The sequence below is a fragment of the Lonchura striata genome, chromosome Z (assembly GCF_050655825.1).
Source record: "Lonchura striata isolate lonStrDom1 chromosome Z, ASM5065582v1, whole genome shotgun sequence".
Lineage (NCBI taxonomy): Eukaryota > Metazoa > Chordata > Aves > Passeriformes > Estrildidae > Lonchura > Lonchura striata.
Window position 1 is genome coordinate 50,886,352 of NC_140740.1, and position 26,700 is coordinate 50,913,051.

Sequence of the window (26,700 nt, forward strand, 5' to 3'; positions counted from 1 at the left end):
GAAAGGCACTGAAAGAGCTTACCTTGGGTAACTTAAGCAAGTGGAGATGAAAGGTTATGACAAAGTCTGTAAGTATCAGGGAAGAGGGAGTATTTGTACCAAAAAATATGGGATTGAAATCAAGTGTATCTAAGTAAATTTTGACTATGATTAAAGTGGGAATTATGTTATAATTTATATTCATTTATATTAATTCATGCTCAGAAATGATCTTCCAAAGATCAGGAAGAAGAAAGAAGGAGAAGGAAGGAGAAGGAAGAGAAGGAAGATCAGTAAAGCTTGCTTGTGCTACATGAGCAATTTAGGAAAGACATTTAATATCAGGACTGAGAGAATTCTGCTGCTAGGAAAAAAAATTGCTTAACAGAGACAGAGTACTAACTGTACTGGAAAGATGCTTGGTCACCATGTCTGCTCACACTGTGTGTTGAATCTTAGATTATGATAGGTTACCCTAGGCCCATCCTCTTTGTACTTTTTTTAAAGCAGGAATGTTTTCACTTCTGGCTCTTTAGGATTTGCTCTATTAAAAGTTTCTTGGTATCTGATAGCTCTACTCTTGGTGGAGAGTTCTCCTGCTCCCACTGTGAGATAGTAACACTAGATCTTCACCAAGAGGTGCTTTATTACAGGTGCACAGTACAGTTAAAAGCCCGACAGTTTTGAGGCTTTCTGAAATGTCCCAGAAAGACTGCAGGGATGCTAGGAGCACATGTGAACATAAATTAGTGGAAACCCATTGCCACTCTGTGGTCTGAATGGACTAATCATGGTGGCAGGACCAGGGAAGAGCTTTTTTTTAATCTAATTTTTGTAGCATGATAGGGTTTTGTGGTTCACTATTTTTTGTCCTGCTTTTGCTTGTGATGTTTAATCTTGGTACTCAGAGTCTTTAGTCACTCATGGTGAGCAGGAGCAAGATAAAGAATGTTCCAAGGGACTCTTCCAGATCTGGACTGCCACTATACAAGGGACTAATCTCATTCATCTGATGTCATCTACTATTTCTGTATTTACAAAACATTCAGCCCTCATATATCTTTATTATTAACTGTTTCCATATATCTTGCTTCCAAGGGGATCTTCCAATGTCTAGTAGTATAGCTAAGTTAACATGGTTACCTTTTCCTCATAGGGGACACTGATTTCTTTTTGTTTTCCCAAGTTAGCTGCCTTTTCAAATGATACCTCTTTGAGAACTATCCTTCCTCCTTGTTCCAAACAAATTTTCCAGTAATTGTCTGCTGGGTTCAAAAGTCACTGAGGAAGACTGACAAGTAGGTTCAGTGACGACAAAATTGCATCAGTCTTGTTTCCTTGTTTTGGAAATTCTGCTAAAAATATGGATGGTAATAGGACAAGTCTTCTATCCCTTTGTAATGTGCCTCTGATTTCTCATAAAATCTTTAACTCATTGACATAGTCAAGATACAGTGATGAGCTATTCTGCAGATATTGCAAGGAACAAGCATAACAGGTCTAGTGAAGCTGCATGTCTTCATAAAAATCCTGGTGGTCTGTGCCATGAATTAGATGTAAAACATGGGGCTGAAATAAATCTCCAAGGGCATTTTGCTGAAGATAATAACTCTTCAAAGTTCTTCTCTAACAATGTACCATCAATCAAATGATGCTGTATACATTATTCTTATAATTGTGCTGGATTTGAGTTATTGAAAATCAGTTTGAAAACATGATAGAAATAATTATGAAAAAAAACATTGATAAAGGTACACCCCATTGACTAACAAATATGGAGTATTCATGTTCTAATGATAGCCACAGACAAATGAAGGTTGACCACAGCTATTGTATCAGCACATCTCTGTTAACATGTGTATAGTTTATTACTTTATTTTGATTACAGATCATTTAAGCTGCAGGTACTTTAAAATCATGCCATTACACTGTCCTGGTGTAGATAGCTGGCCAGCAGAAATGGTGAACTGGTGGAACTGGTTTGAAATACATTCAAGTTTTCTAAAAAAGGATGAAAAATAGTGAAGAAGTGATAGGAGATAGTAGCTACAACATATATATTTGGTCAAAATTAAAAGAAATTTTACTCTCATAGCTCACTAAGGTAATGATTTTATCATGTCCCAACTATGACTGAAATGTAAAAAAATTGTAATGAACAATCGTGTGCTATGTACTCTGGGATGACCCTGCTTGAGCAGGGATATTGGACAAGATGACCCAGTGTGGTCCCTTCCAACCTGACCCATTCTGAGACTCTGGATGATTCTGTGAAGGATGAATCAAAGATCATAATGTGATTTTCAGAAGAAGTAAATATCAGACTTCTGCTTCAAGAGTGGACTCCACATGTCTGAAACCATAGAAGCCAAAGTTAGGTTAATAATTTTTTTCTAAGAAATATTAGCTGCTTATGAGGTTTGCTTTTTTTTTAATAACACTAGCTTTGTTGAATCAAGCAAAGGCTAACTTTATATCCTGAATTTAACAAGAGGGCAAAAGCACTGACCTAGAGAATGTCCAGGAGTAGGGAAGCACATAGCCATACATTCCCAGAATACAAAATCACAGAACCACAAAGTTGAAAGAGACCTTCATGATCATCAAGTCCAACCCATGCCCCAACACCTCAACTAAACCATGGCACTGAGTGCCACATCTAGTCTTTTTTTAAACACTCCACCACCTCCCCAGGCAGGCCATTCCAGTACTTTATCACTCTTTCAATAAAAAACTTATTCCTAATATCCAATCTACATTTCCCTTGGCGCAGCTTAAGACCGTGTGCTCTGGTTCTGTCAGTGGCTGCCTGGAGAAAGAGACCAACCCCCACCTGACTACAGTTACCCTTCAGGGAGTTGTAGAGTGATAAGGTCACCTCCGAGTCTCCTTTTCTCCAGGCTAACCAACCCCAGCTCCCTCAGCCCTTCCTCTCAGGGCTTGTGTTCCAAGCCCCTCACCAGCCCCGTTGCCTCCTCTGGATGCACTCAAGCACCTCAACATCCTTCCCAAACTGAGGAGTGAGAACTGGACACAGCACTCAAGGTGTGGCCTCACCAGTGCTGAGTACAGGGGAAGAATGACCTCCCTGCTCCTGCTGGCCACACTGCTCCTCATACAGGCCAGGATGCCCTTGGCCTTCTTGGCCACCAGGGCACACTGCTGGCTCGTGTTCAGCTGCTGTCACCAGCACCCCCAGGTCCCTTTCTGCCTGGGCACTGTCCAGGCATAATAGTTTCCAATCCTGCAAAAATTGATTTTTCACAGACTTCCTGAGTGAGCTTGATTATCTACCTCTAATAACCTTCTATTTTTTTGTGTTGAAATTTTAAAATGCATATTTACTTTTGGTATGGACATTGTGTGAAGAACAGGTCTTCAGTCTGTTTAAAATCTACCACTTGCTGGTTTATTTAATTTATATTACTTATACCTGTTCTTGTGATATTTTTCTTGATCTTCCAGATCTGTATCATATTCTCTCAATGAAAATTTCAAATCTGCTGTAACAGAGTTATAGCTTTGTTGGATTTCAGCATTCTATTTATCAAGTAAGAGACTTCAGTTTCAAATCTGCTGTAACACTGGCTTTGTTGGGCTTCAACACTCTATTTAACAAGTAAGAGGCTTCAGTCTCCTAAACTCTTTTAATATCTTTTCCCTGGAAAATAAGTCTCCTCCCTCTCCTTAAGACATAAGCGTTTTCATGGGTAGTCTGACTGGAGATGAAATCTGTTTCTTTTGAGGACTGCATTTTTAGTCTATTATTATCCAGAATTCTATTCTAATCTCAAGTTCTGTAATATAACATTACTTGTCAAAACATTAAAATACAAATCTAACCATTCCAAAATTCAATACACAGTGGTTTATCAAAGGTGGTATCAAATCACAGATTTAAATGAAATATTTAAGTGAACTAACCCATCACTTCATCAACTGCATTTCTGAAATGCCCAAATATTGGCTGAACATTTATTCTAAACTTCAGTAGCACATTTAAAGAGGCTGCTTACCTGGTTTTGAGAAGCATAACTATTTCCCTTCTTCACAGGGTCGTTTTTCAATGCTTTCTCCCTGGCATGGTCTGCCATCAGATCCTGGTGCAGGATTATTACACTGGCGAGTTCGAGTACTCTCCCCATTGATGCAGGTGGACCAGGCACTCCAACAGCTCCAGCCTCCATCAGTCACAACTGGTATGAGGACATGGTACAGGATTAGGCCACCTACCTCTTTTAAGGTAGATCATGATTCAACTCAGTTATGGTAATTCTGCAGATCATTACAGCCTCCTGAACACAACCCATCACAAATATTTGGCTTTTAAAAATGTGTTTGTCAGTGGCAGTGCTTAAAAACCTCGGGCTTTCAACATTTTTGTCATGCTAGGAAACAAGTTGTAAGGTCAATTTTGGGCACATGTGCATTAGAAACCTTGCAACAGAGAATGAATTTACTTCACCGTAAATTTTTACGCTGTCAGTTGTGAACTGCATTCTATTCCCTTTTCCCCAACCTAATATTAAACTAGCATAGTAATTGTGAAACATGATCATGTGCTAGCAGACAGTGACTTTTTGCAGAAAACTGAAGACAAAATAATTTAAGACACCGTAAGATTGCTTTTGCCTGAAATTGTTTTACCAGTACTGCATCAAGATTTGATAATACTCCTGTGTACTTTAATGAACTTTGTATCATTCCAAGACGCAGTAATTTATGTGGACAATGAACTCCAACTTAGAGTACCCTTTTTATGGAAAGAACCCAGTAACTTACTTTCCCTTCCACACTTTGCCCTTGAGATTTGACGCCAGGAGGTGTAAAGGAGATATGGTTCTCTTCCTATGAAGGCTCATTTTGTCATTCTACTGTTACAACAGATATGCTCATTTTAGTTTATTTGGAGTATCTACTCACCTTTTACTAATGTAGATTTGGGAATTTGACAAGCAATTCCCTTAAAATAACTTGAGCACAGGCATGTACAGACTCCATCTACCAGCACAAGGGTGCCTCCATTTTTACAGGGTTCACATTTGCACACACTGTATTCAGTAATGTAGTCTTCAATTGCTCTTTCCAAATTTTGTTTCTTTAAATACGCGTCTCTTATCTTAACTGGAACAAGTGTATGTATTGGAGAAGGCTGTAGAAGAAAAAATGTCCATATGTAACACACTCTTCCAAAGTTCTGAATCCTTTTGATATAACCATTAGCAGAATAAAAATCTGAAGAAACAGTTAAGATAAAGAGAATGTATGAAAGTTGATTATAAACTTGGAGTCTCACCTCCATCATAGATCAAAAGCTTTCAAACTGTAAAAAGCCACAGCTTTGAAGAAGCTGTACTTACCCTTTGCTGTATCACTACTGGGGCATCCACCAAAGATTTAGCCCACTCTATGTAATCCTCTACATCAACCACTTTGGCTCCTCGTAGTAACATCTCTTTGACTTTAACTGAAAAGTCAATCTTCCCTCCCTCAACTAAGGAAAGGACATCATCAATGACAGCATTATCATGTGCTTCTGCTGCAGAAAAAAAAAGGAGTGTGAAGAAGGATGTTTAATGCCCATGCATCTGGAAGAACAGCTGTCCTCCTAGTGAAGCCAATCCCTCTTTATAAAATGATTGTAGAGAGAACTCTTGGTTATAGCATAATTCAATATCTCTTTGCTTATGCCTTATGTGGGAGGAAATATTTTCTTTTGCAATTAAATTAGAAAACCCTAGATGTGAAAGGAAAAGAAAGGATAGGACAAACTGAGACATATTATGGAGATCATAGTCCTTTGATGACAGGCAAAAGCTAATAAGTAATTCTACTGAGCTAAACCAAAACAGGGCAGAAATTAGAATACTGGGTGCTTTTGCTTCATAATTGAAATACAAGAGTAGAGTACTGAAAATAATTGCCTCTTATGCACTTAGCATTAAATATTCTTCCCTTTTGCAATTTTTATTCTATGTGAAACAAAGCCCATCTCCAGACACATAAATGAGCAGAGGGCAACAATGGTAGGCAGGGGAACTCAAACAGGGTAATCAGAGAAAGGGAGTCCCTGCTTCAACTCCTCCCAGGCCTGTTCCAGCAGAGCCATTAGCCCAGCAGTATGGGGCTGAAGATTAATCAGCTGCAAGATGAGTCAATGGAAGAGGTCTCTAGATGCAAAGAATAGCATTTTGGGATTACATGAATTTAAATACCTAGGATCTATTTACAGGAGTGCCATTGAAAAGGTAAGGGGGGTTCACAGTGGCTTTGGGAGGAGCAAACTTGAGAAAATAAAGGGATAAAGGCAGAAAAGGGGACTTATTGCATAAGAAAAATGACTGATCTGTGAGCTACTCTGCTGTGCACTGTCCTTCATCTTTGCAGTCTGTCCTGGCCTACCATTAAATTCCATTCTAACTCTTTCCTATGGTGAAGGGACTCTATTCTGTGGGCATGCATATGTATAGAGCTCTATGTGCCAGCTGCTAGAGCTAGACAAGGGCTGATAGGCACCTGATGTTTGTGGTGGCAACCACTGGAACAAGTGACAGTACACATGCCAGTGTGTGATGACTAGCAGGAGTCAAGCCAGACTAGCAGGTGAATATAGGGTAAGTGGCTTGGGAGCCAAATACCAGAGCAGCTGTTGCTGTGGCCTAGATATGGTGGCTTTCTGTGATGCAGTGACAGCAACAGTCAGGAAGGGACTACCAACAGATGTCAGCTACCTGGCCTTCTGTAAGACCTTTGATACAGTTCCACATGACTTCCTTATCTCCCAATTGGAGACATATGGACCTGAGGGGTGGACTTATTGGTGGACAAGAAACTGGCTGGATGGGTACAGCCAGAGGGTTGTGGTCAATGGCTCTGTGTCCGGGTGGAGCCTGGTGACAGGTGGTGTCCGTCAGGGCTCTCTATGGGACTGATTTCCATCAGTATCTTCATCAGTCATAAAGTGGGGTCAGGTGTACCCTCAAAAAGTTTCCAGATGACACCAAACGGAGCCATTAACACAACAAAAGGATTGGGTTCTCTCCTGAGACACCCAGACAAAGTTGAGAGGTGAGCCCACAAAAACCTCATGAAATTCAGCAGGTCCAAGTGCAAGGTGTACACCTGGGTCAAGCAATAGCAAGTCTGTGCACAGACTGGGAGAAGAACCTGTGGAGAGCAGCCCTGCCCAGAAGGGCTTGGGGGTGCTGTGGGTGAGAGGCTGCACATGGCCCAGCCATGGCACTCAGAGAGCCAAACGTGTCCTGGGCTGCATCCAGAGCCCCGTGGGCAGCAGGGGAGGGAGGGGATTCTGCCCTTCTTCTCTGCATTCAGCTCAGGGGTTTCTAACATGAGGAAGATGTGGACCCTGTGGAGCAAGTCTAGAGTAAGCCACAGAAATGGACAGAGTGCTGGAAGATCTTTCCTATGAGTGACAGGCTGAGAGAGATGGGATTGTTCAGCCTGGAAAAGAGAAGGCTCTGGGGAGTCCTCATTGCAGTCTTCTAGTTCTTGAAGGGGACTTATAAAAAGAGAGGAAGGCAATATTTTTACTTGATTAGATACTGACAGAACAAGGAGGAGTAATTTTAAATTAAAAGAGAGGAGATTTAGATTAGATGACAAAAGGAATTTCTTTACTTAGAGTGCAGTGCAGCAATGGAACAGATTACCCAGAGAAACTGTGCCTCATCCCTGTTCAAGGGCAGGTTGGATGGGGCTCTGGACAGCCTGATTTAATATGTTGCATTCCTTTCCAAAATGATGTGTTGGAACTAGATGATCTCTAAGGTCCTTTCCAACCCAAACCATTCTGTGATTTTATGGGTCCAGAGTGAGACAAGAGGAGGAACTGGATACTGGGTTTCTAGGCCAAATACTGGAGAGACCTCACAGTTCTGGGTTTGGCTGAGATCTGTTCTCATATGAATGCATTTCTGTCTAGGGCAGCTGGAGGTGAGAGGATCTAAGGACCAATTGCTGGATCGACTGAGCACCTAAGGCCAGTGCCTGGTGACATCCACAGTTCGTGTGCCTTGATGTGCATCAGAGAGTCTGCACCAGCAATGGGAGTGGAGCTGTGGGCCTGGTGTAATATGTCTCTGTCGCTAACAGGAGGGGCTAACAATGCAGTTGCTGGTTCAACTGGGTATTTAAGGTCAACTTCTGAAGTTATCTGTACTGATTATATATAAATATTTTGTTGGGACTGAAATACCTGAGGCTTGTGTTGCCTTGGACAAGATGACCTCCAGAGGACCCTCCCAACCCTCAACTGTCCTGCAATTCTGTGACATTGCCCACTGAAAGACTTCCTCCCAGATTAGATGGAGAGGAGAAAAAGATGAAACCATTTGTGCCATTTGTGTTTGCCTGAATGCTGTCTGTATTTTTTCTGTATTTATTTGTGGCCGGTGATGTGTACGTATGTATGTATGCATCAGGCTAGTGGGTTCATGAGTGTGCATGCTGGAAACACATTCTCAGGCTGTCTTGACTTAGGAGCATGGAAGAATGTGAATCTCACCTGTATTGCTCTACTGGATAGCAATAACTCTAACAGCAATAACTACATTGATTATTCAGAGGAAGCAGCTGGTATTATCTTTCCTTAAGCAAAAGATATAACATAAATCAAGGATATACTTACATTTCTCTCTGCTATAAATATTTTCACATTTACCACTATCAACATTGAAATTGGCTTGTATGTTTTTATACACGATATTAGCTTCTAAGTGATAGCCAAGGCATTTTTTCACATCTTCTACAGTGATTCCTGGAAGTAGAAATAGGCAATTAGATCGATTGAATAACCATAAATAGCAAGACATTATTATCCTGAATAAATTTCAGGCCTATTGGAAATGTTTGTGGCTTTCTTCTTACTATTTATCCTTTACCTTTTCCTTGTCTATGTAATGAATATGAGGATGGCTGTAATTTGAGTGCCTGAACAGATGCAGGTGAGAACTGTGGTGACTAGGAAAATACTAAAAATGGATTTTTGTTTTTCTTGAGCTAGCTGAAAGCAGGTCTTCATTTAGGAACCATTTTTTAAATTTTATTATATTGAAAGTTTTTTGCCTTGTTCAATATTTACTCTTTATATACTAAATTACTGAATTCTCTCTGTCTCTCTTCTAACCTCAATTATGTTTCTCCACTGCTTTTACCCATAAAATTAATCAAGGCCAGTGATCTCTTAAAAGCATGTTTTTTCCATTAATCCTAATCCACCTCTACACAGTACTTTTTCCAGCATCTCCTTTCTCCATATTGAACCCAAACCTAATATCATCTACCACTTCAGCATTGTGTTCAGAAAGAATTTTGCTTAAAACTGGGACTTAAAGGAATCCAAAACTACAATCTTGAGGTGATGAACAGACTAATAGTGGGAAATGAAAGTGACATATTTGTCCCATGTCCCTTTTCATAGCCTGAATATTGGATAGTAGTATTGTTATTGGGGCTGCAAGCAGCATGTGCTCATTTTTTGATCTCCAAAATCAATGCGAGAATTGTCTTTTCTCACTTTATTCCCATGTGATCAGTGTAATCCAGCACAAACCCACATATATCTGAACTGCCCATGAGGGAAGATTAAATTTCTACTTTTCTATTCTAATCAGGGAATGGAATATTCCAGTGTGAATAAAGCACTTCAATTTATTCCTTGTTTTTTGTCACCACCATACTCTTAGAGTGATTATACCACAAACAGGTACCAAATAGAATTTAGGATTTATGTGGGTTTTCTTGTCTTTGGACAAGATCTCTTGTGAATCATGCAATTATTGTGAGTGTGTTCACAAGGTTTGTTTATGGTTCCTTTGGCCCTTTCAGTCATAGACTTAAAACAGAGATTTTAAATAGTTCTGTAAATTATAAAGGTTGACTATTTTCTCATGCATTTCTATAATGTCACTGGTGTACCACAGGCAGCATGCACTGAACTATGCTTTCTCAGTATTTTTCCACGTACACAGATCTACCATCACATATCTCTTTGAAAGTCTGGGAACTTGGTCATAGCAAGGCCAACAGAATGCATACCTAGTCGAGACATAGCATAATTATCCAGCACGTAAACAAGTTCATATCTTCCTCCTACAGTCCCAGAGACAGCATAGTGAGTTCCATAATCTTCTAGGAATTTGAAATACTCCCCCTTGTCGTATTCAGCAGGCAGAAATTTTAAATCATCAAGGAAACTATCTGTGAGACGAACATCACGACTCCGAATTTGGAACCTTCCCAGCTGAATCTGTCCTTTTACATGCAGAAAGGTTTGGTTCTGAATGCAGGGAGAAGGAAAGAGAAGAGTGTGTCATTCTGATATGCAATACAGCACAAAAATCTATTCTGTTTTATCTGCAAAGAAGTTGCAGCACTTTTCAACGTGGCATTCAATCCAGCATTATAGAAATGGGACAAACTTATATATCTAAAAATTATATAAAAATTAGAAAGCTCTCTGATCTAAACTGAGGAAGCAGCAAGAGAGTTACTTTATTTCTCCCAATTTTGAAGAACTCTTCTGTTATTTTAGCAAGGCCTTTGTGATCTATTTGACAATATGTCTCTTGAAGCATAATGCCTTACCAAAAAGTGACTTTCTGACTTTTGTAACATTGAAAAGTAGTTCTGCATGGCTTGCTGAATACCAGAAGGTGCCCACTCTGGTCAGATGGAGTTTCTTCTTTGCTTATAGTCAGAGCAGACCTAAGTTCTCTCTTTGGATCACTTCCCTTTTATTCTCAGATTGTCAGAAGGAACAGCTCAGCTCCAATTAAAAACAACACCCTCCCAACTATTAGAAAGAAGGGCATAGCTCCAATTAAAAACAAAAAACCCCAAACCAACATCATAAAAGGAAAATTAATAAGGAAAAAAACCTTCATATTATGTATTTGAGCCATACATACATTGTAAGTCTAGATACAAAAATTGATATTTTTGTAAATTACATTCCAGGTGATTTTATATCATATTCTAAATCAGGACCTAGCTACTGCCTGTAACTTGTGAAATAAAATCTTGTGAAACAGTTGCACTTAAATTTCTAAGGGAACACATGCCTTCCAAACCCCATTATTATTTGCAGTATTTATAGTAGTTATGTGACTCCCTTAATAGTAGTGCTTAATAGGAGGTATGTAAAAAGGACATAGCATCTGACCATTATGTTATCCAGCACCATTTAAAGGATCTTAAACTGATGACTCAGATGCTGCTTAAGACTGGCAGAAATCTTCAGGTACCTAAATCACTGTGAGGAAATTTTTGTAGGTGCAATACTCCTGCCAACCACCATATACAGATCGTTTCTCTCCAGGTGCCTCCAGGCGCCTCCAAGATAATGACTTTAACTTTCAGGTGGGCTCTGGAGGGGTCTCATGCAGGGACTGTCACTCCACTACCCTGCAGCCCTGTGATTTTGCAGTGATAGAAATCTTCTTGTGACAGATTGTGACTTATTCACTGAACTGATCTCTCAGCACAAATTTGAATCCAAAGCTCCTATCACAAGCCAATAGACTATAAGCAGGCATTAAAACCCCGTGAGCTGTAGAGCTTGATCTTTTAAGTCTGTAAAGATTCATGATTTGAGGTTTAAATGATTTGTTTCTGTCACAAGAAAACCCATACCAGTACAAAGGCAATGTTGGGTTCAGCTTATCTTTATAGTGCAGGTCTTTGTCTTCAGTATTATTTCAATTGATCAGTGATAAAACTTAGTTTAGCTTTTCCTTATAGCTATTTGACATGCAGAGCTTTGAATGGGTCCTAGAAAACAAAACTGACAAACTTGAAAATATTAATTAGTTGAGGAAAATCAAGTATTCCTTGCATATGGTGCACTTCAGCTCTATGGAGTTGATATGCCTTGTATATGGTGGCATATTGTAATCACAGACCTTGGCATAAAGTGTGGAAAAATGAAAATGGTATATGGCCTGATTAGTTAATTCCATTAGCACACAGCTGCTGGGGTAGGCCATAATGTTGTGTTCTGCTCATTTTGGCTGAGGGAAAAGTTAGTTTTCTTCACAGTGGCTAGCATGAGACTATGTTTGGGTTTAGTGCTGAACACAGGTTTGATAATACAGAGATATTTTTGTTATTGCTGGACATTGCTTACACAGAGCCAATACCTTTTCTGCTTTTTGTACTGCTGTGCTGGCAAGGAAGTTGGGGGTGCTTGGAAGGTTAGGGGATACACAGCTAGGACAGGTGACTCAAATTGATCCAAATTTTCCATATCTTATGATATTGGCTCTGTATATAAATCAGGTTGAAGAAGGAGGAAAGGGGAAGGATGTTTGGAGTGATGGCATTTGTTTTCCCAAGTCCCATTACATGTGATAGAGCCCTGCTTTTCTGGAGATGCCTGAACACCTGCCTGCCCATGGGAAGCAGTGATAGAATTCCTTGTTTTACTTTGTTTGTGTGCATGGGTTTTGTTTTAAACTTTATCTCAACTTTTGTGTTAAACTTTATCTCAACCCATGAGTTCTCTTGTTTTCACTCTTCCCATTATCTCTCCGAGCCTGCTGGTGGGGGAGTGAAGCAGCTGCCTGGGATTCAACAACAACATGTCTAGCATAACTTTTTGTGGTCTATCTCATTTTGACCACACTAAATGCTAAGGCTACTTCTTTACTATCAAATAAAACAGGGTAGCATCTTTCCACTCTTTCAAAGGGCAGGTATTGCTTATGCACAATCCCAAAATGGCTTGCTTTTCTGAGACTGTCTACAAGATCATTTCTTTCAAACATGCTGTGGGGAAGTGCAGGATGGGCATTGCTTATGAGAACTAGTACTGACTTAAGTTGTGTAAGCAAGCTAATAAAATGGTAGATTATCTTGGATTGGTGCCCATTCCTTATAGCCCTAGCTAATTTATTAGTACAGATGTACCCACATGTCTGAGATTTGACCTTTTGGTCATTATTCCTAAAATTTAGTTTGTGTTTATACAGTGTAGGCCTACTCACTGGCAATTTTTCATCATAAGACTTGATCTCATTTGTCCACATTGCACTAGATCAGAGCTGCTCTCTAATCAGGATGAGACCAGAGGTCTTGATTCTTTCTAACACCAAGCCCCTGGTGAAGATGAGGGTCCTTGCTAGTCAAAGATAAACAGTGGGAAAAAGAAAATGCTTTGAGTTGCCATTTGGCCATGTGTGAAATCTTAATCCTATTGTTACCAGTACTTCATTAAAAAGAAAAAAATTAAAAAGCAGCAGCTCTCTAGAATATTTAGATTATTATTGCCTAATCCTAACACTGCATAAACTGTACCATTTGTAAAATATTTACATTAAAACCTTTAGAAGAATTAATCTCACCCTTTCTGTGTAGCTTTGCAGGATGGAACCAAACGTATAATTCTTTCTGTAGTCATATTTGAAATGTCCTTGTGAAGCATTTTTGTTACTCCCATCAGTAGGTGTGTATTTCAAAGAGGCATCAACACTAAAATATTTTTGTTTTTCTATGTAAACCTCTCGTAACATTTTCACACGATCATGGTAGTACACAGATGAGAAAGTTTTGTCTGCTTTTGTCTGAGAAAAGATAGAAAAGAAGTTGTATGAGAAAACAACAGGCACTAGTTGGAAAATCTATGTAGCACTTTAAAGCTGGATTTTTACAGAGCATATAAATGCATTTTTTTACAGCTCTTTTTCCTTTTAAACCAAAACAAATGGAAATAGCACTCCCTCCACAAGCCACCTCATCAGGATTAGTTCTGTGGTTCAAAGATCACTGAACTTACTGCAATGATAATAGTTTAGTGAATACTAAATCTCAACATGTAACACTGTAAAAGTGATTATGTGTGTCAACCATCCCTTTACACTGTCTACAGCTTCCTTGTGAGAGAATAGACAGACACTGATCTCTACCCCCGGTGACCAGTGACAGGCCTGAGTAAATGGCCTGAAGTTGTGTCATAGGAAGTTTAGTTTAGATATTAAAAAAGTTTCTTCACCCAGAGGGTGGTTGGGCAGGACAGCTCCCCAGGGAAGTGGTCACAGCACCAGCCTGACAGAGCTCAAAGAAGCGTTTCAAAAATGCTCTCAGGTGTGACCCTGTGGTGTCCTGTGCAAAGCCAGGGGTTAGACTCAATGATCTTTGTGGGTCCTTTCCAGCTCAGGAGATTCTATGACTCTATGTGAGGAATAATAGTCTCTCTTTCCTGAAACACAGTTAAGATTTGCTAGAAGTTCCTGACTTCTGAAGTAAGTCAGAATTATGATTATGATTCTTCTTTTCTTACAGCAAACAATAACTAATCCAGCTATTTTAGTATACTTCAGCAGAACATCACATTTTAGCAACTGAAAATTATTAAACATCATAACCAAACATAACCAGAGATCTCTGGGTCAGATTTACTCATTTTGGAAGGACCTGGTTTAAATAGTATTTGTTTTATCAAGTTCCCATTTACAGTAATTTAGAAGGCAAAATTGTGCTCTGATTTCTGAAAAGTATCTAACTTTTTTTCAACAATCATCAACATTTTTGGTGTTCAAACCTCACTAAAAATCATAGCCTGAAACTTAAAAGCCTAACAATTTTTTTTCCCAGTGCGACAGACAAAATTATCACTGGTGAAAAAACAAGTAGGACTAGAATATTGTATTATGTCTGCATTTTTATCAGTGGCTTTTACATGTCCTTGAAAATGTAGATGATTTTCTCTTCTACCTAGTAAAAGTTAGGTATTTTAATCTTTTCTGTACATCTTCTGTTCATTTCTTCTTCTTATATTCTAAACATTCCAGAAAGATAGTTTCATTTATTGTGCAAAGGTGCAGCACAAATTGTGGGAATTTGTCTGGCATAACTGAGTTTAACTGCCAAAGTAAATGAGAACATAACCTCTTTCCTTCTGGACTTTAGCACAAGCCTAAGCCTAAAACTGTGCTGTCTGGCTCAAGAGATATGCTAAGTGTTCCAAGAGTATTTCAGTAGCTGGAATTCAGTTAAACACATCCTATTTTGCAAAGGACTTACATCATAAGTGAGAACAGCCACATTCCATGGCTTGCGGTAGTATGTCCGTGTGTTCCCATCACGCACCCGCTCACAAAGACCATTGAAAAACTCATTGTCAAATGGGCTGGCCATTGGTTGCATCCCTAAAACATTGATTCTACAAGACAAATGCAAGAGAAGTCATACACCCTCTTTCAGTAAAGGAGCGTGTGTCAGCACACATGACCTGTAGACTGAAAAAGCTGTATTCTGTCAGGGACAGAGACTATAGCTGTGAAACTGGATTTTGCTGCATCCAAGCAGCTTGTCACATCTCTTGTGCTTTCTCATCTGTGTATTGGAGATAGTTACATATTTGGTAAAATTCTTGAAGGATCATATATGAGAAATGAACAAATAAAAGACATTAAACCTCAAACACAGTGAAAACCTTAGGCATAAAAGGAGGTAAAAAACATTTTTGTTGACCAATATATTTGTGAGAAAGAACATTTGTTCTGGACAAGTACATCTGTGAGAAAGCATTCCTTGTAGATTTGAAATGTACATATTTTTTTAAATAACTTATATTAGTTTGTTTGCTGGTAGGCACTTGGTTATTAAGCGCGTACAACATCCATCAAATCTTTAGAAGGAATATACAGCTACTCCTAGCATTGTCTCTTCTTGCAGTGTGTGATCTAGTGGAATGGCAGCATTTCCTGGAGCATGAGAGAGGAAATCTAAACCATTACAAAACCAAGGAGGCAGGCGCATCAGCTGTATACTTCTATGCATCTATATACTTCCAAAAATAACTCCCGGGAGGATTCTATATAATTTATTTGCCCTTTTGTGCCTGTTTCATCCATTTCAATCTTTTCAGTATTTCCAATATTTACATCTGGCAAATGTATGTGTACCTTTCTGAGTGTAGAAAGTGTTAAGCAAGCCATCAAAGTCAGCAGTGTCATTACTGCATCTCTATACAACATTTTATCATGCAAGATTTTAGTAACATATTGTAATAGAAGCTTCAAAAATTGCCTTTGTTCTTGGTTTACTTCCTCATGCTAAAAACCCAGCATTTTTGCTCTTGCACAGTAAGAAGTTAAATGAAAAGGATGTATAATTTTGGTGCTGTAGTATACCATTTTATAGTATATAATAGTATACTATTATACGCTATACAGAGTATATAGTATATATAATCTATATAGTATATAGAGTATATATATAGTATATATACCATATATACTATATATATAATAGTATATATACTACATACTGTATATAGTGCTGTAGTATACTTTTATCTTCTGGTGCTGTAGTATACTTTTATCTTCTGTTCAGTGTGGATTGCTGCCTTTTAACTCTATTTGTAGGTAAACAATATGTCACATTTTCTTTTTGTTAGAGATTAAAGAAATCCAGCAGGGTCTGAGAACAAAAAAATTAATTTTCAACTTAAATTAATGATGAATGCTCCTGTAAACAACAAAGATCCAGGAAGTGGGCAATGCAATACTGGAAGAAAGCTGCACATAAAGTGTTGCTGCAGTAAGGCATCCCATTATATAAATGGTCAAGAGATATTTTCTCCCTTTCAGACATGCATTTTAGCAAAGTAATTGACAGTTAATCATTGATTGTGAAATATCATTAGGAAAAAAATCTATATACCTGTAACATTTTCATTTAAAAATGTAGATTTATTCATGTGCATTTATATATTATTCTTTTTACTAACATTATGATTGATTTACACTGTCTGCAGTGCATATTACACTGCATGTTTTATCCTCACAAGTATATGAAATAAAATCATAGTTAAGTGTTGTTGCAAAGGCTACTTAGCATTTCTAAATACAAATGCTACCATGATTCATATTCCACTTTTGGGAATGTCACTGTACCCCAGTTTTTTTCAGCTGGCTTTGGAGATAATCGCAAACTCTTCACTAGGCCCAATACTACTTTTTACTACATACCCATGTCCTGCAGTCCTGCCAACTTCAGACACATCAACATCATGCTTTCGACATGGTGACCGTGGTTCAGAATCACAGTCATCTTCATCAGAATAGTCTCCACAGTCATTATCTACGTTGCACACAAGTCTTCGCTTTATACATCGTCCTGATCAAAGAATAAAACATTGCCTGAATGCATTTTTATCAAGATGGACTTTAAATGTCACTCTCAGCTACTTTTTATTAAGATCTTCCTCTATATATATTTCTTCTGCTGTCTTGAGAAATTAAAATCCTATGCTCTGCCACTTTTAAATGAAAAAACCTGCATGCAACTGTTATATATAAGTTAGTAGGATGACTGAGAAAAGTAAGTTGCAGGAGAACTGTTGTCATCTGAGGAAAATTGTTGCATCCTAGACTGTTCTAAAGTAAAGTTCAAATGTTTGGTTGGTTGGAGTTTTCTTATTTGTGTTAAGAGAATACAGGAAAATATCAATTCAGCATCAACAAAAATTATTTCTAAATAATTTGAGTTTTTGCTGTTTGGGCTATGTAATTTTGATAATACGGACATGTAGTGTCCAAAACTATAGTGATTTGTGCTCTAAAGCAACAGGGAAGTAGGAACTTTCCTGAATTTATATATCACAACTTTTAGAAAGACTGGTTTTTTTGTTGTTTTTTGTTTTGTTTTGTTTTGTTTTGTTTTGTTTGTTTGTTTGTTTTTTCCTATAGAATTTAAAGACTTTAGTAAATTAGCTGTAGCATAATAAATCAATACTTTGGTATAATCAACCGCACCTGTAAATGCCACACAATCTATGTGAACTAGTAGTTGAAGCTTTAAAAGTTTTCTAATTTTAAATTGCTCTATTTGCACTTTTCAGTGTTTGAGTTAAAAGCCATACAAAGAATGGCTTAGAACTTCAAATTCTTTTGCAATCTTTCTGTTTTTGTTTTGACTAGTTTTACTACTATTAACTTTTCCTACTTTATTTTGAGTTGTGATTAATCTTGGGCACATGCATCACTTTTCAAATTTATATCGTCTTTTGGATCTAGATGCATGCTGGTCTCCAGCTATCATCTATCATGCCAGTTAGATTGGTAAACTTCCATATCCATTCTGTTAAGATTCCTTCAATCCTAGTTTTTTCCTGATGATTTTTCATAAAACCTTGTGATCCAGTAGCAAGTGGGGCAGTTAAGCTAGAAGAAAGGATATGGTCACTATGGTTAGCTTCTAACCATGGAGTAGAAGTTACAGAAGAATTTAAACCAGGTGCAAACTAAAATGGAAGATGAGAGGAATGTACCCCTCCTTAAATGGTTTTGCTGCGATGGTTTTGGCATTGTGGTTTTGAAACCACCTGTCCATGGACTGTTTTTAAGTGATAGCATGAGGCTGATGTAATTTGTTCACAGAACTAAAATGTGGTTTCTGAGTTACTGCTTTACTTGCTATGGCATGAAGACAAAACCTACCCGAACTGCACTGAAAGTCAGCACCACAGTCTGCTTCTGGTTCTTCAGGACAGGCTTTGCTGGTTTTACAGGTTTGTGTGTCTCCTAGGGCCTCCAGGCATGCTTTTCCACCAAACTGCCCAAATCTTTCAATATGTCTGGAGCGAAACTTGAAAGGAAAATAACAGTATTAATATTGCTCATAGAGAAAACTCTACCAGAACTTCAGAGTTTCCAGCTGAACTTAGAGCTTTTCAAAACTAAACATATTTGGTGAATTTTTGTTGAAAATCCACAGGCAAAATTAATGAATAAAATAATATTGAAATAATAGTTATGATTAATAATACTTAGCTAGCATGTAAAGATGCTAATTTTCACTACCTTGTTTACTTCACTGTTTCGTTTACATCTCTCCACTGTGGAGTGGATCATTTATACTTAGTATGTTTTCAAGTTTTTGGTTTTTTAAAGCCCTAAGAGAACGCCCCTAAGAAAAAAAAATTGCTTTGGAAAATAAATTGTATGGGTTGTGACTTTTTTTTCTTTAAAGGGAAAAATGTATTGAAAAATAAAGTTTTAAACAGAAACACACACACACCCAAAACAGGCTTTCTATGAAAAACTTCAATGAGAACACTGGATGTAGTTTTCTCTTAGTTTGTGGCTTCAAATCTGACATTACTATGGGTTTCATCAAATCATGAACATACAGTATTAAGAGCTGCAATCTGACACTTTCTCATAACCAACAGGCACACAGATATCCCTTTGGTTGTGACTTTGGAACAAAGACTTCCAAGGACAGCTTACCCTTTGATTTGTGCATGGGTCACAGGGCCCCCATGTGCTCCAGCTGCTCAGTTTGCAATCTATTGGAGGTGGAGCGTTCAATTCCCTTGTTCCCCTGTGGAAAGCTTTTTCTGAAGAGCTGTCAAACAAAACATTCCAGTACAGTCCTGGGCAGTATACTAAAATCACATGTGAGTTTGTATTTGAACCATAGATCAATATTTTGGAAGCATCTTCAAGCTGATTTCTGTTTCACTTTCATGAAAGTATTTAGATGTATCAACAGCTGCCTAATATTAAATTCTTTGGTGGTTTAAAATTACATTAAAAACAACTTTGAAGACGTAATAAGCCAGGTCTTTTCCCCTTTTAGATCTTTGTGCATACAAATGCCCTTAAGGTGGATCATGTTATTGAAGAGAATGAAAGAAAAACACACAGAAAAACATCTGCATTCTCCTATTCAGACAGTGGTTGTGTTCCACAATATGTAAAGTTAAGGACTAATGCACAGCAGCACATCTCAAATGGATGTAGCACTTCAACACATCTTTGTGATTTTAGCTAATTGACTTTGATGATGTTGCTCTTAACCCTGGATAAAAGTGTAAATGCCTTTGAGAATTGAAAGAAGACTCATAATTAAAGGTATTACTTGGTAACGGGATAATTTACATTGCTAGAAAAAACAAACATGTTTAGCTATCTTACTATACTCTTGAAGTTAGGCCTATTTTTTTAAGAGTTACTTGTCATTTTGGTGCACAGTTTTAAATATCATCAAACTTCTCAGCACGTGTAAGGTCATTACTTAATAGAGATCAAGTTTTGCTAAAGCACCCTCTGGTAGATACTAAAAACTCATGCCTTTTAGAATGATTTACCAAGTTTAAAAGCCAAGGCTTTTGGTTTACTGTGACCTTATCTTCAATGGTAAATAGCAGAGGACTAAGGGAGAATTGAAGTGTGACTTGCCTTTTTTACTCTAATAGTAGCTTATTCCAATTAGGCCTTACATGATGATTATTCATCGTCATGTAGCAATCCTCTCTGTATCTCTCAAAATTAAGGCTCTGCTCTGCAATGGGACCTTCTTTGCTGAGGCCGGCTGGTTGGCAGATCTGCAGCTCCTGTAGTATGAGGTACCTATGGGTTTTCATTGCAGGCAGGGCTTTGCCCTTCACTCTTTGACCTCCTTACATCATAAAAATATCACAGGAGTCTAAACAAATTTAACCTGATTCCATATAAGATAAGAAATCTGCAGTTTGGGCAACAAAAACATAGCAGTTCGTCCAACTTCCTGGTGCTATTTATTCTATGTAAAGTTTACATATGTTCTAAGTTCTTACTGAGAAAATAAATCTACCTCTTTTTTCCTGAGCCCTAACCAGCTCAGGAATCACAGACATGCTCAAGATTTTGCCATGACAGCTATTAAACATAGAAATAGGTTACCCAGGGAAGGGTAGAATGTCTTTCCCTGGAAATATGCAACACTATTGTCAGGACTCCTGGATAAGCTAATCTAAAGCCCTGTTTTGAACAGAAGATCTCCAGAAGTTCCTTTCAACCTAAATTTTCAATGTATTCAGCAGTTCTTTGAAATTCTGGAAAGTTGTATTGTATTTGAAATTTGATGTAGCTCCCTAGTCTCTTCAAAACCAACTCTTCCATCTGCAAGTAGCTCATCTTATGGGTACCCCAGACTAAGCAAGTAATTCTTAAAACGTTCCTGTACAGTTTTATATGTATTTACCACCACTCAGCATGACAGTAACATCAACAGTGGGCAAAAAATTAAAATCTATTTCTCTGGTAAATGGATGAGAATCAGCTTGTTCCTTACTGTATCTACAGGATGTCTTTCCATCTTCTTACTGATGGAGGACTACAAACCTCTGAGTAACAATATCTATTCTGGCATCTTGGGTTGAAGACTGACAGGTTGTCCTTAAAGACAGTAGGAGTGAGAAACCTTCGATGCTAGACCTATAAGATATTTTGTGGCATCTGATGGGATGTCTGGAAGCAGATACTTATATTATTCCTAGCAATTACCAAGTATTCTGATGTTAGACAAATTTACATTGAAATATATTTCTGAACTGCTACTTTATTAATGTAAAAATAGAGCCAAAAATCCTTACAGGCAGTAAGGATTAATCACGTAAAGCAGCCATGTGCCTAAAAAAAGCAATCAAACTCAAGCTACTTCATGTCCTAAAGGTTTTCCCAGAGGTTGTTGTAAGGAATTATTTAGAGTCTAAAGTAAAAATCACAGGCAGAAAAGACTGAGTTGAAGTCTCTAAGGCAAATAGAAGCCTTGCCATCAATTGTCTGCAATCTAGAACTAATGGTAGTCTCTTACTGCCTTTCAGGTAACAATATTTTTCACATAATGAAAGGTATTTTCCAACTTAAGTGATTCTATCATGTTGTGATAATCAGAATTTAGCAAATTTTGCAAGAATATTAAATTAATTGAATTGATATACACACATCCATTGCTGGGCCTTCTCCAGCATAGTGTATAATGTTCACATGATTTGGTGCAGATTTAGCTTTAGGGTTTTGAATTTACTTGAGGTTAGATAAACAAACATAAAATAAAAAAAGAAAATCAGAAAAATCTAATTGCAAATTATTAATAAACTCTGAAACACCACTAATACATCCACTATTAAGATTATCTGGGAAATCAAAGGGGCATATATTCAACAACATTGTTTAAAAGAATCAAGATACTACAAAAATTTGAAAACTTGTCACCTCCACATTAAATTTGAAAACCACATTGAAACAGATGCTAAGTCACACAATTTAAATAGGAGAGGACATAAAAACAACTCAGCTACTGAAGAACATCATTGAAGGTGACAGCTGAGAGCAGAAATTCAGAGGTGGACATGGAAATCAAAATACCTTCTCTGGTATTCTCTGTTGAGAGGTTTGAGGGACAGAAGAGTACTCTTTGGAAAGCAAAAGCCATTTCACAATCAGTACACAGAACAGTGTGCACCTTGTCTTGGATTGCACAGTACACTTTATACACTCACAGGCTGCACTGCTCTGGTGATTTGTTGTTGAGTCATACTTCAGAATAGAGAGCAGTTGACTTCGTCAGTTACAAAATGAATGACTCAAAAAAGAAGTCTTGATTTGATAATTATCACTCGCCAAGAAATAAGGCACATCTCTCTTGAATTTGAAGACATGATAGCATCACATGAGAGCATAACTTTGCCCACAGTAGCTGCTAGCACCATCTTCAACTGCACAGCCTTGGGTGTGCTGTGGAGCCAAGCTGTTGGCCAATGTTGCCTGCTATGGATTCTCTCTAATAATCAAATCTTCTGTCTGGACCATTTCTAACTGAGCGTGCTAAACCTGTGTTTTAATTCTATTTGAATGTTAAAATAATAATAACCATCAAAACATAAGAAGCAAGTGCCTGCCCAATCTAGTGGCCTTCTGTGGTGGAATGCTTCCATCAGTGGACAAGAGAAGGGCTGCAGATGTCGTTTATATAGACTTCTGTACAGCCTTTGACATGATCCCTCACAACATTCTTCTCTCTGAATTGGACAGAGATGGATCCAATTCCATACTGATAGATTGATAAGAAAGTGGTTGTATGGTCATGTCCAGAGGTTAATGGTCAAGGACTTGGAGTCCCAGGGACATCAGTGACAAGTGGTGTCTCTCGGGAGTCCGTATGGTGACCAGTATTATTTGATAACTTCATTAGTAACATAGAAAAAGCAATTGAGTACACCCTCAGTAAATTAGCTGATGACACCAAGCTGAGTGGTGTTGTTGACACTTCTGAAGGGTGGAACACTATTCAGAGAGACCTGGACAAGCTCAAGCCCTTGGGAATCCGATGAGGTTTAACAAGGCCTAGTGCTGATTCTGAACTCGGGCTGGGACAACCCCTGGCACCAGCCCAGGCTGGGCATGAGCAGACCCAGAGCAGCCCTGCCCAGAAGGGCTTGGGGGTGCTGTGGGTGAGAGGCTGCACATGGCCCGGCCATGGCACTCACAGCCCAGAGAGCCAAACGTGTCCTGGGCTGCATCCAGAGCCCCGTGGGCAGCAGGGGAGGGAGGGGATTCTGCCCCTCTGCTCTGCTCTGCTGAGACCCACCTGGAGAACTGCATCCAGCCCTGGTGTCCTCTAAACAGGAAAGACATGGACCTGCTAGAGAGTCCAGAGGAAGCCACTGAGATGATCAGAGGCATGGAGCATCTCTCCTGTGAGGAAAGGGTGAGAGAATTGGGATTTTTCAACCTGGAAAAGAGGCAGCATAGGAGTGACCTCACTGCAGCCATCCCTTATCTGAAGGGAGTCTACAAGAAAGATGCAGAGGGGCTTTTTACAAGAGCATGGAGTGACTGGATAAGGGGAAACAGATTAAAGAGAGTAGGTTTAGATTAGATATTAGGAGGAAGTTTTCTGTTGTGAGGGTAGTGAGGCATTGGCCACTACCCTTGCCCAGAGGAGTTGTGCATGCCCCATCCATGGAAGCATTTAAAACCAGACTGGATGGAGCCCTGAGCAACCATGTGTCATGAAAGGTGTCCCAGTGCACAGCTGGGACTCAAAAGCACAGAGAGCCAAAAGTGTCCTGGGCTGCATCCAGAGCAGAGGCGACCTTCAAGATCATCTTGTCCCTACCTTCCTGCTGTGTGTAAGGACATCTCCCACTAGAACAAATTGCTCCAAGTCTCACCCAACCTGGCTTTGAACACTCCCAGTGTTGGTAATCCATAGCCTTCCTGGGCAACCTGTTCTAATGTGTCACCATGCTCACAGTGAACAGCTCCTTCCTAATATCTAACCATAACTACCCTTCAGAGTGTACCCATTACTCCTCCTCCTATCACTGTAGTTCCTTATGAAGCATACATCTCCTGGTTTCCTGTAGGCACCTCTAGACACTGGAAGGTCTGGGGACTGTAGGGTCTCCACACAACCTTCTCTTCTCCAGGATAAACAGCCCCAGCTTTCTCAGTTGTTGTTGTAGGGGAGGTGCTTCAGTCTTCTAATTAACATCGTGCCTTTCTCTGGACTTGCTTAAACATATATCTATTATAAACCTCACATTTTTTCATCACTTAGTTTTGACCATTCTTGTGAATGAAAAATTTCTGGTAGAGCAGCTCTTCAGTTTTTTTTCACATGACTATTTGGTAGGGACTGGGCCTTCATTTTCCTCTTAGTGATACTTGCATTGAAAACACAAAGGCTGTATTTCCAAAGATTAGAAATAGGCAGTCTAGGAGACTTTAAATATTAAGAGAAGCACTGTCAGCATAAAATTGTTCAGCTTCAGGAAGAAATAGATTAAGTATTTGCACACAGCATGCAACAGAAAAAGGTACCTGAGCTTTCCCTGCCTGCAAAAATATGCCTTCAACTACTTCAACAAGCACCTTTATTTTGTCACATACATCCAAAATAAACAAATCATTGCTATCTGACTCCTCAAAATACAGCAAGAAATAGTTTTTTTTTTCTTTTCATATGATATCTGGGTAAGGTACCATTAGAAATGTCCACACAGGATATTTCTGCTCTGTGCTAGAGAAATGAAACAGTGGAGACGGCTGCAGACGAAAAAGAACACTTACCTTCTGCTTTCCCCCCAAACTGAGGCAACTGTCTCCACATTGTATAGTATGGCTGTAAGCTGCAGAATAACAAGCATGGTTCTCATTTTGTAGGTGAGCATACTAGAACTATTGTGACTGAATTTGTAATTTATTTATTTGTACCTTTAGTTATTTATTACCAAGAGAACAAACAAAAAGCAGTGTGTACTGAAGAATGCCAGTAACTGGCAAAAACTGCCTTACTGTAGGTGCCCTAAAGTCCACTTCTCAGAAAATTCCACTTTCTCCCTGAATGGGGAAATACTATGAAGCATTTCAAGGTTAAAAATAAAGCGATTTTGTTTAAAAGTATCTTTTGAATATAGGAAAGACATGATGTATTGAATTAAGAGAACAATTAACTGCCTAGTGAAAAAGTTGTTGTAGCAGTGACTCATGTAAAGAACAAGTAATTCCTAAAGCAGAGCTGTTTACAAGAGCAAGTTCAATGCATAACAGCTTTGGAATCCTCCTCCCCCAGCCAATATAAAAGACCAACACATTATTTTTTGAGGATTTGAATGAGACTGAAAGTCTTTTAGTTTTCACTCTGTCACAAAAATCCAAACCACAAGCCAACTTTTTAGAAGAGCATTCCTTTTCAGTGGTTTGCTGTAATCCAGATTTAAGGCATCATGTGTTGGACACAGTCACAAGTCACTCATAAATAACCTTCTGTTTAGCTGTTAAGAGTTACATATTTGGATACAATCTTAAAATAATGATCTGAGGTAAAGATTTTTTTCAATTACCATGGTAATTTGGAAAAACAGTAAAAGTAGTTTTATTTTTTTCTATTCCCTGATTTTGTGGCAGGGTGAGAAATTTCCCCTCTACTCAAGCCTTGATTTGGATTATTTTATTTAAAGAAATCTTCATCTGGTGCAGCCTCAGTCCAGCTTGATGAGTCCAGTTACAAAAACTTCATTTGTTAGGCAAGAATGCAAGATACAGACACTTGTAATATTGTATTGTTTCATCAAAACTGCTATCACAGTTCATGGTTTGTTAAGACAGAGACTCGGAGTAAACAGCTATTCAAAGTTAGCTATCAGACCAGCAAGCATCTTTGGCCAGCTTGTAAGAGGTCCCAGTCTAAATGAGCATCCTGATGTCCATTTCAAAATCTGAACAGCAGTGATTTAAATCCTTAACTCAATAAGGTAAACATATTCCTTCATGGTGGCATTAAGGCAGTCAATTGTCCTTTTAGTTTTAATACTAAATGATATGTTGCCAAGAAGATAAAAAAAACCCCAAAACAAACAAACAAAAAAAACCAAACAAAAAAAACCCAACCAAAATGAAAAGAAAAAAACCCAGCCACCCAAACCCCCAGAAAACCAAACAAAAAACTGCCAAAAAAATTTCACTGTGACTCCGTGAAGACCCCTTAAGATCTGTATTTCAAGATGGGTAACAAATCTCTTGTAATTAGTTGTTTTTAACCCCTAAACAATATTAGAAATAAGCAGAATAGTCTAAACCAGCAGCTTACTAACAGATTTGTTTTTTAATCTGTCTCTGTTAAAAGAGTTGCATAATTTCTTCTGAGTACAAGAACATGTTCTGAGATTTCCCAGTATCAATTTAGATTTCCTGCAAAGCTGGAATATCCAAGCTGTATTATTGAAACTTCTTAGTGCAATGCAATTTAATTACTCAGCTCCCACAGTCCTGCAGAAAGAAGCAAGAAAGCATCTTTAGCAGCAACAAGCTCAGGTTGCACAGCCAAAGGGACAAAATTCTAGTGACAGTTCTTACTATATCAGTTTGAGATTATTTTTTAATATGGCAGAGCATTTGTTGAATAGGTCCTATGCAAGAAGTTACA

At 38.5% G+C, this 26,700-nt stretch overlaps 1 protein-coding gene across 1 annotated transcript; it reads right to left on the reverse strand.

Moving 5' to 3' along the window:
* Nucleotides 1-1,824: 1,824 nt before the first annotated feature.
* C9 (complement C9) lies at nucleotides 1,825-26,678 on the reverse strand. Its single transcript, XM_021551529.4, has 12 exons — nucleotides 24,846-26,678; nucleotides 19,233-19,350; nucleotides 18,441-18,588; nucleotides 16,971-17,118; nucleotides 15,019-15,157; nucleotides 13,341-13,559; nucleotides 10,036-10,276; nucleotides 8,627-8,755; nucleotides 5,340-5,518; nucleotides 4,903-5,131; nucleotides 3,996-4,175; nucleotides 1,825-2,332 (listed from the first exon to the last, which is right to left on the reverse strand). The coding sequence occupies exons 1-11, from the start codon at nucleotides 24,944-24,946 to the stop codon at nucleotides 4,015-4,017; spliced, it is 1,812 nt and encodes a 603-aa protein (XP_021407204.2). The 5' UTR covers nucleotides 24,947-26,678; the 3' UTR covers nucleotides 1,825-2,332; nucleotides 3,996-4,014.
* Between the last annotated feature and the right edge of the window lie 22 nt (nucleotides 26,679-26,700).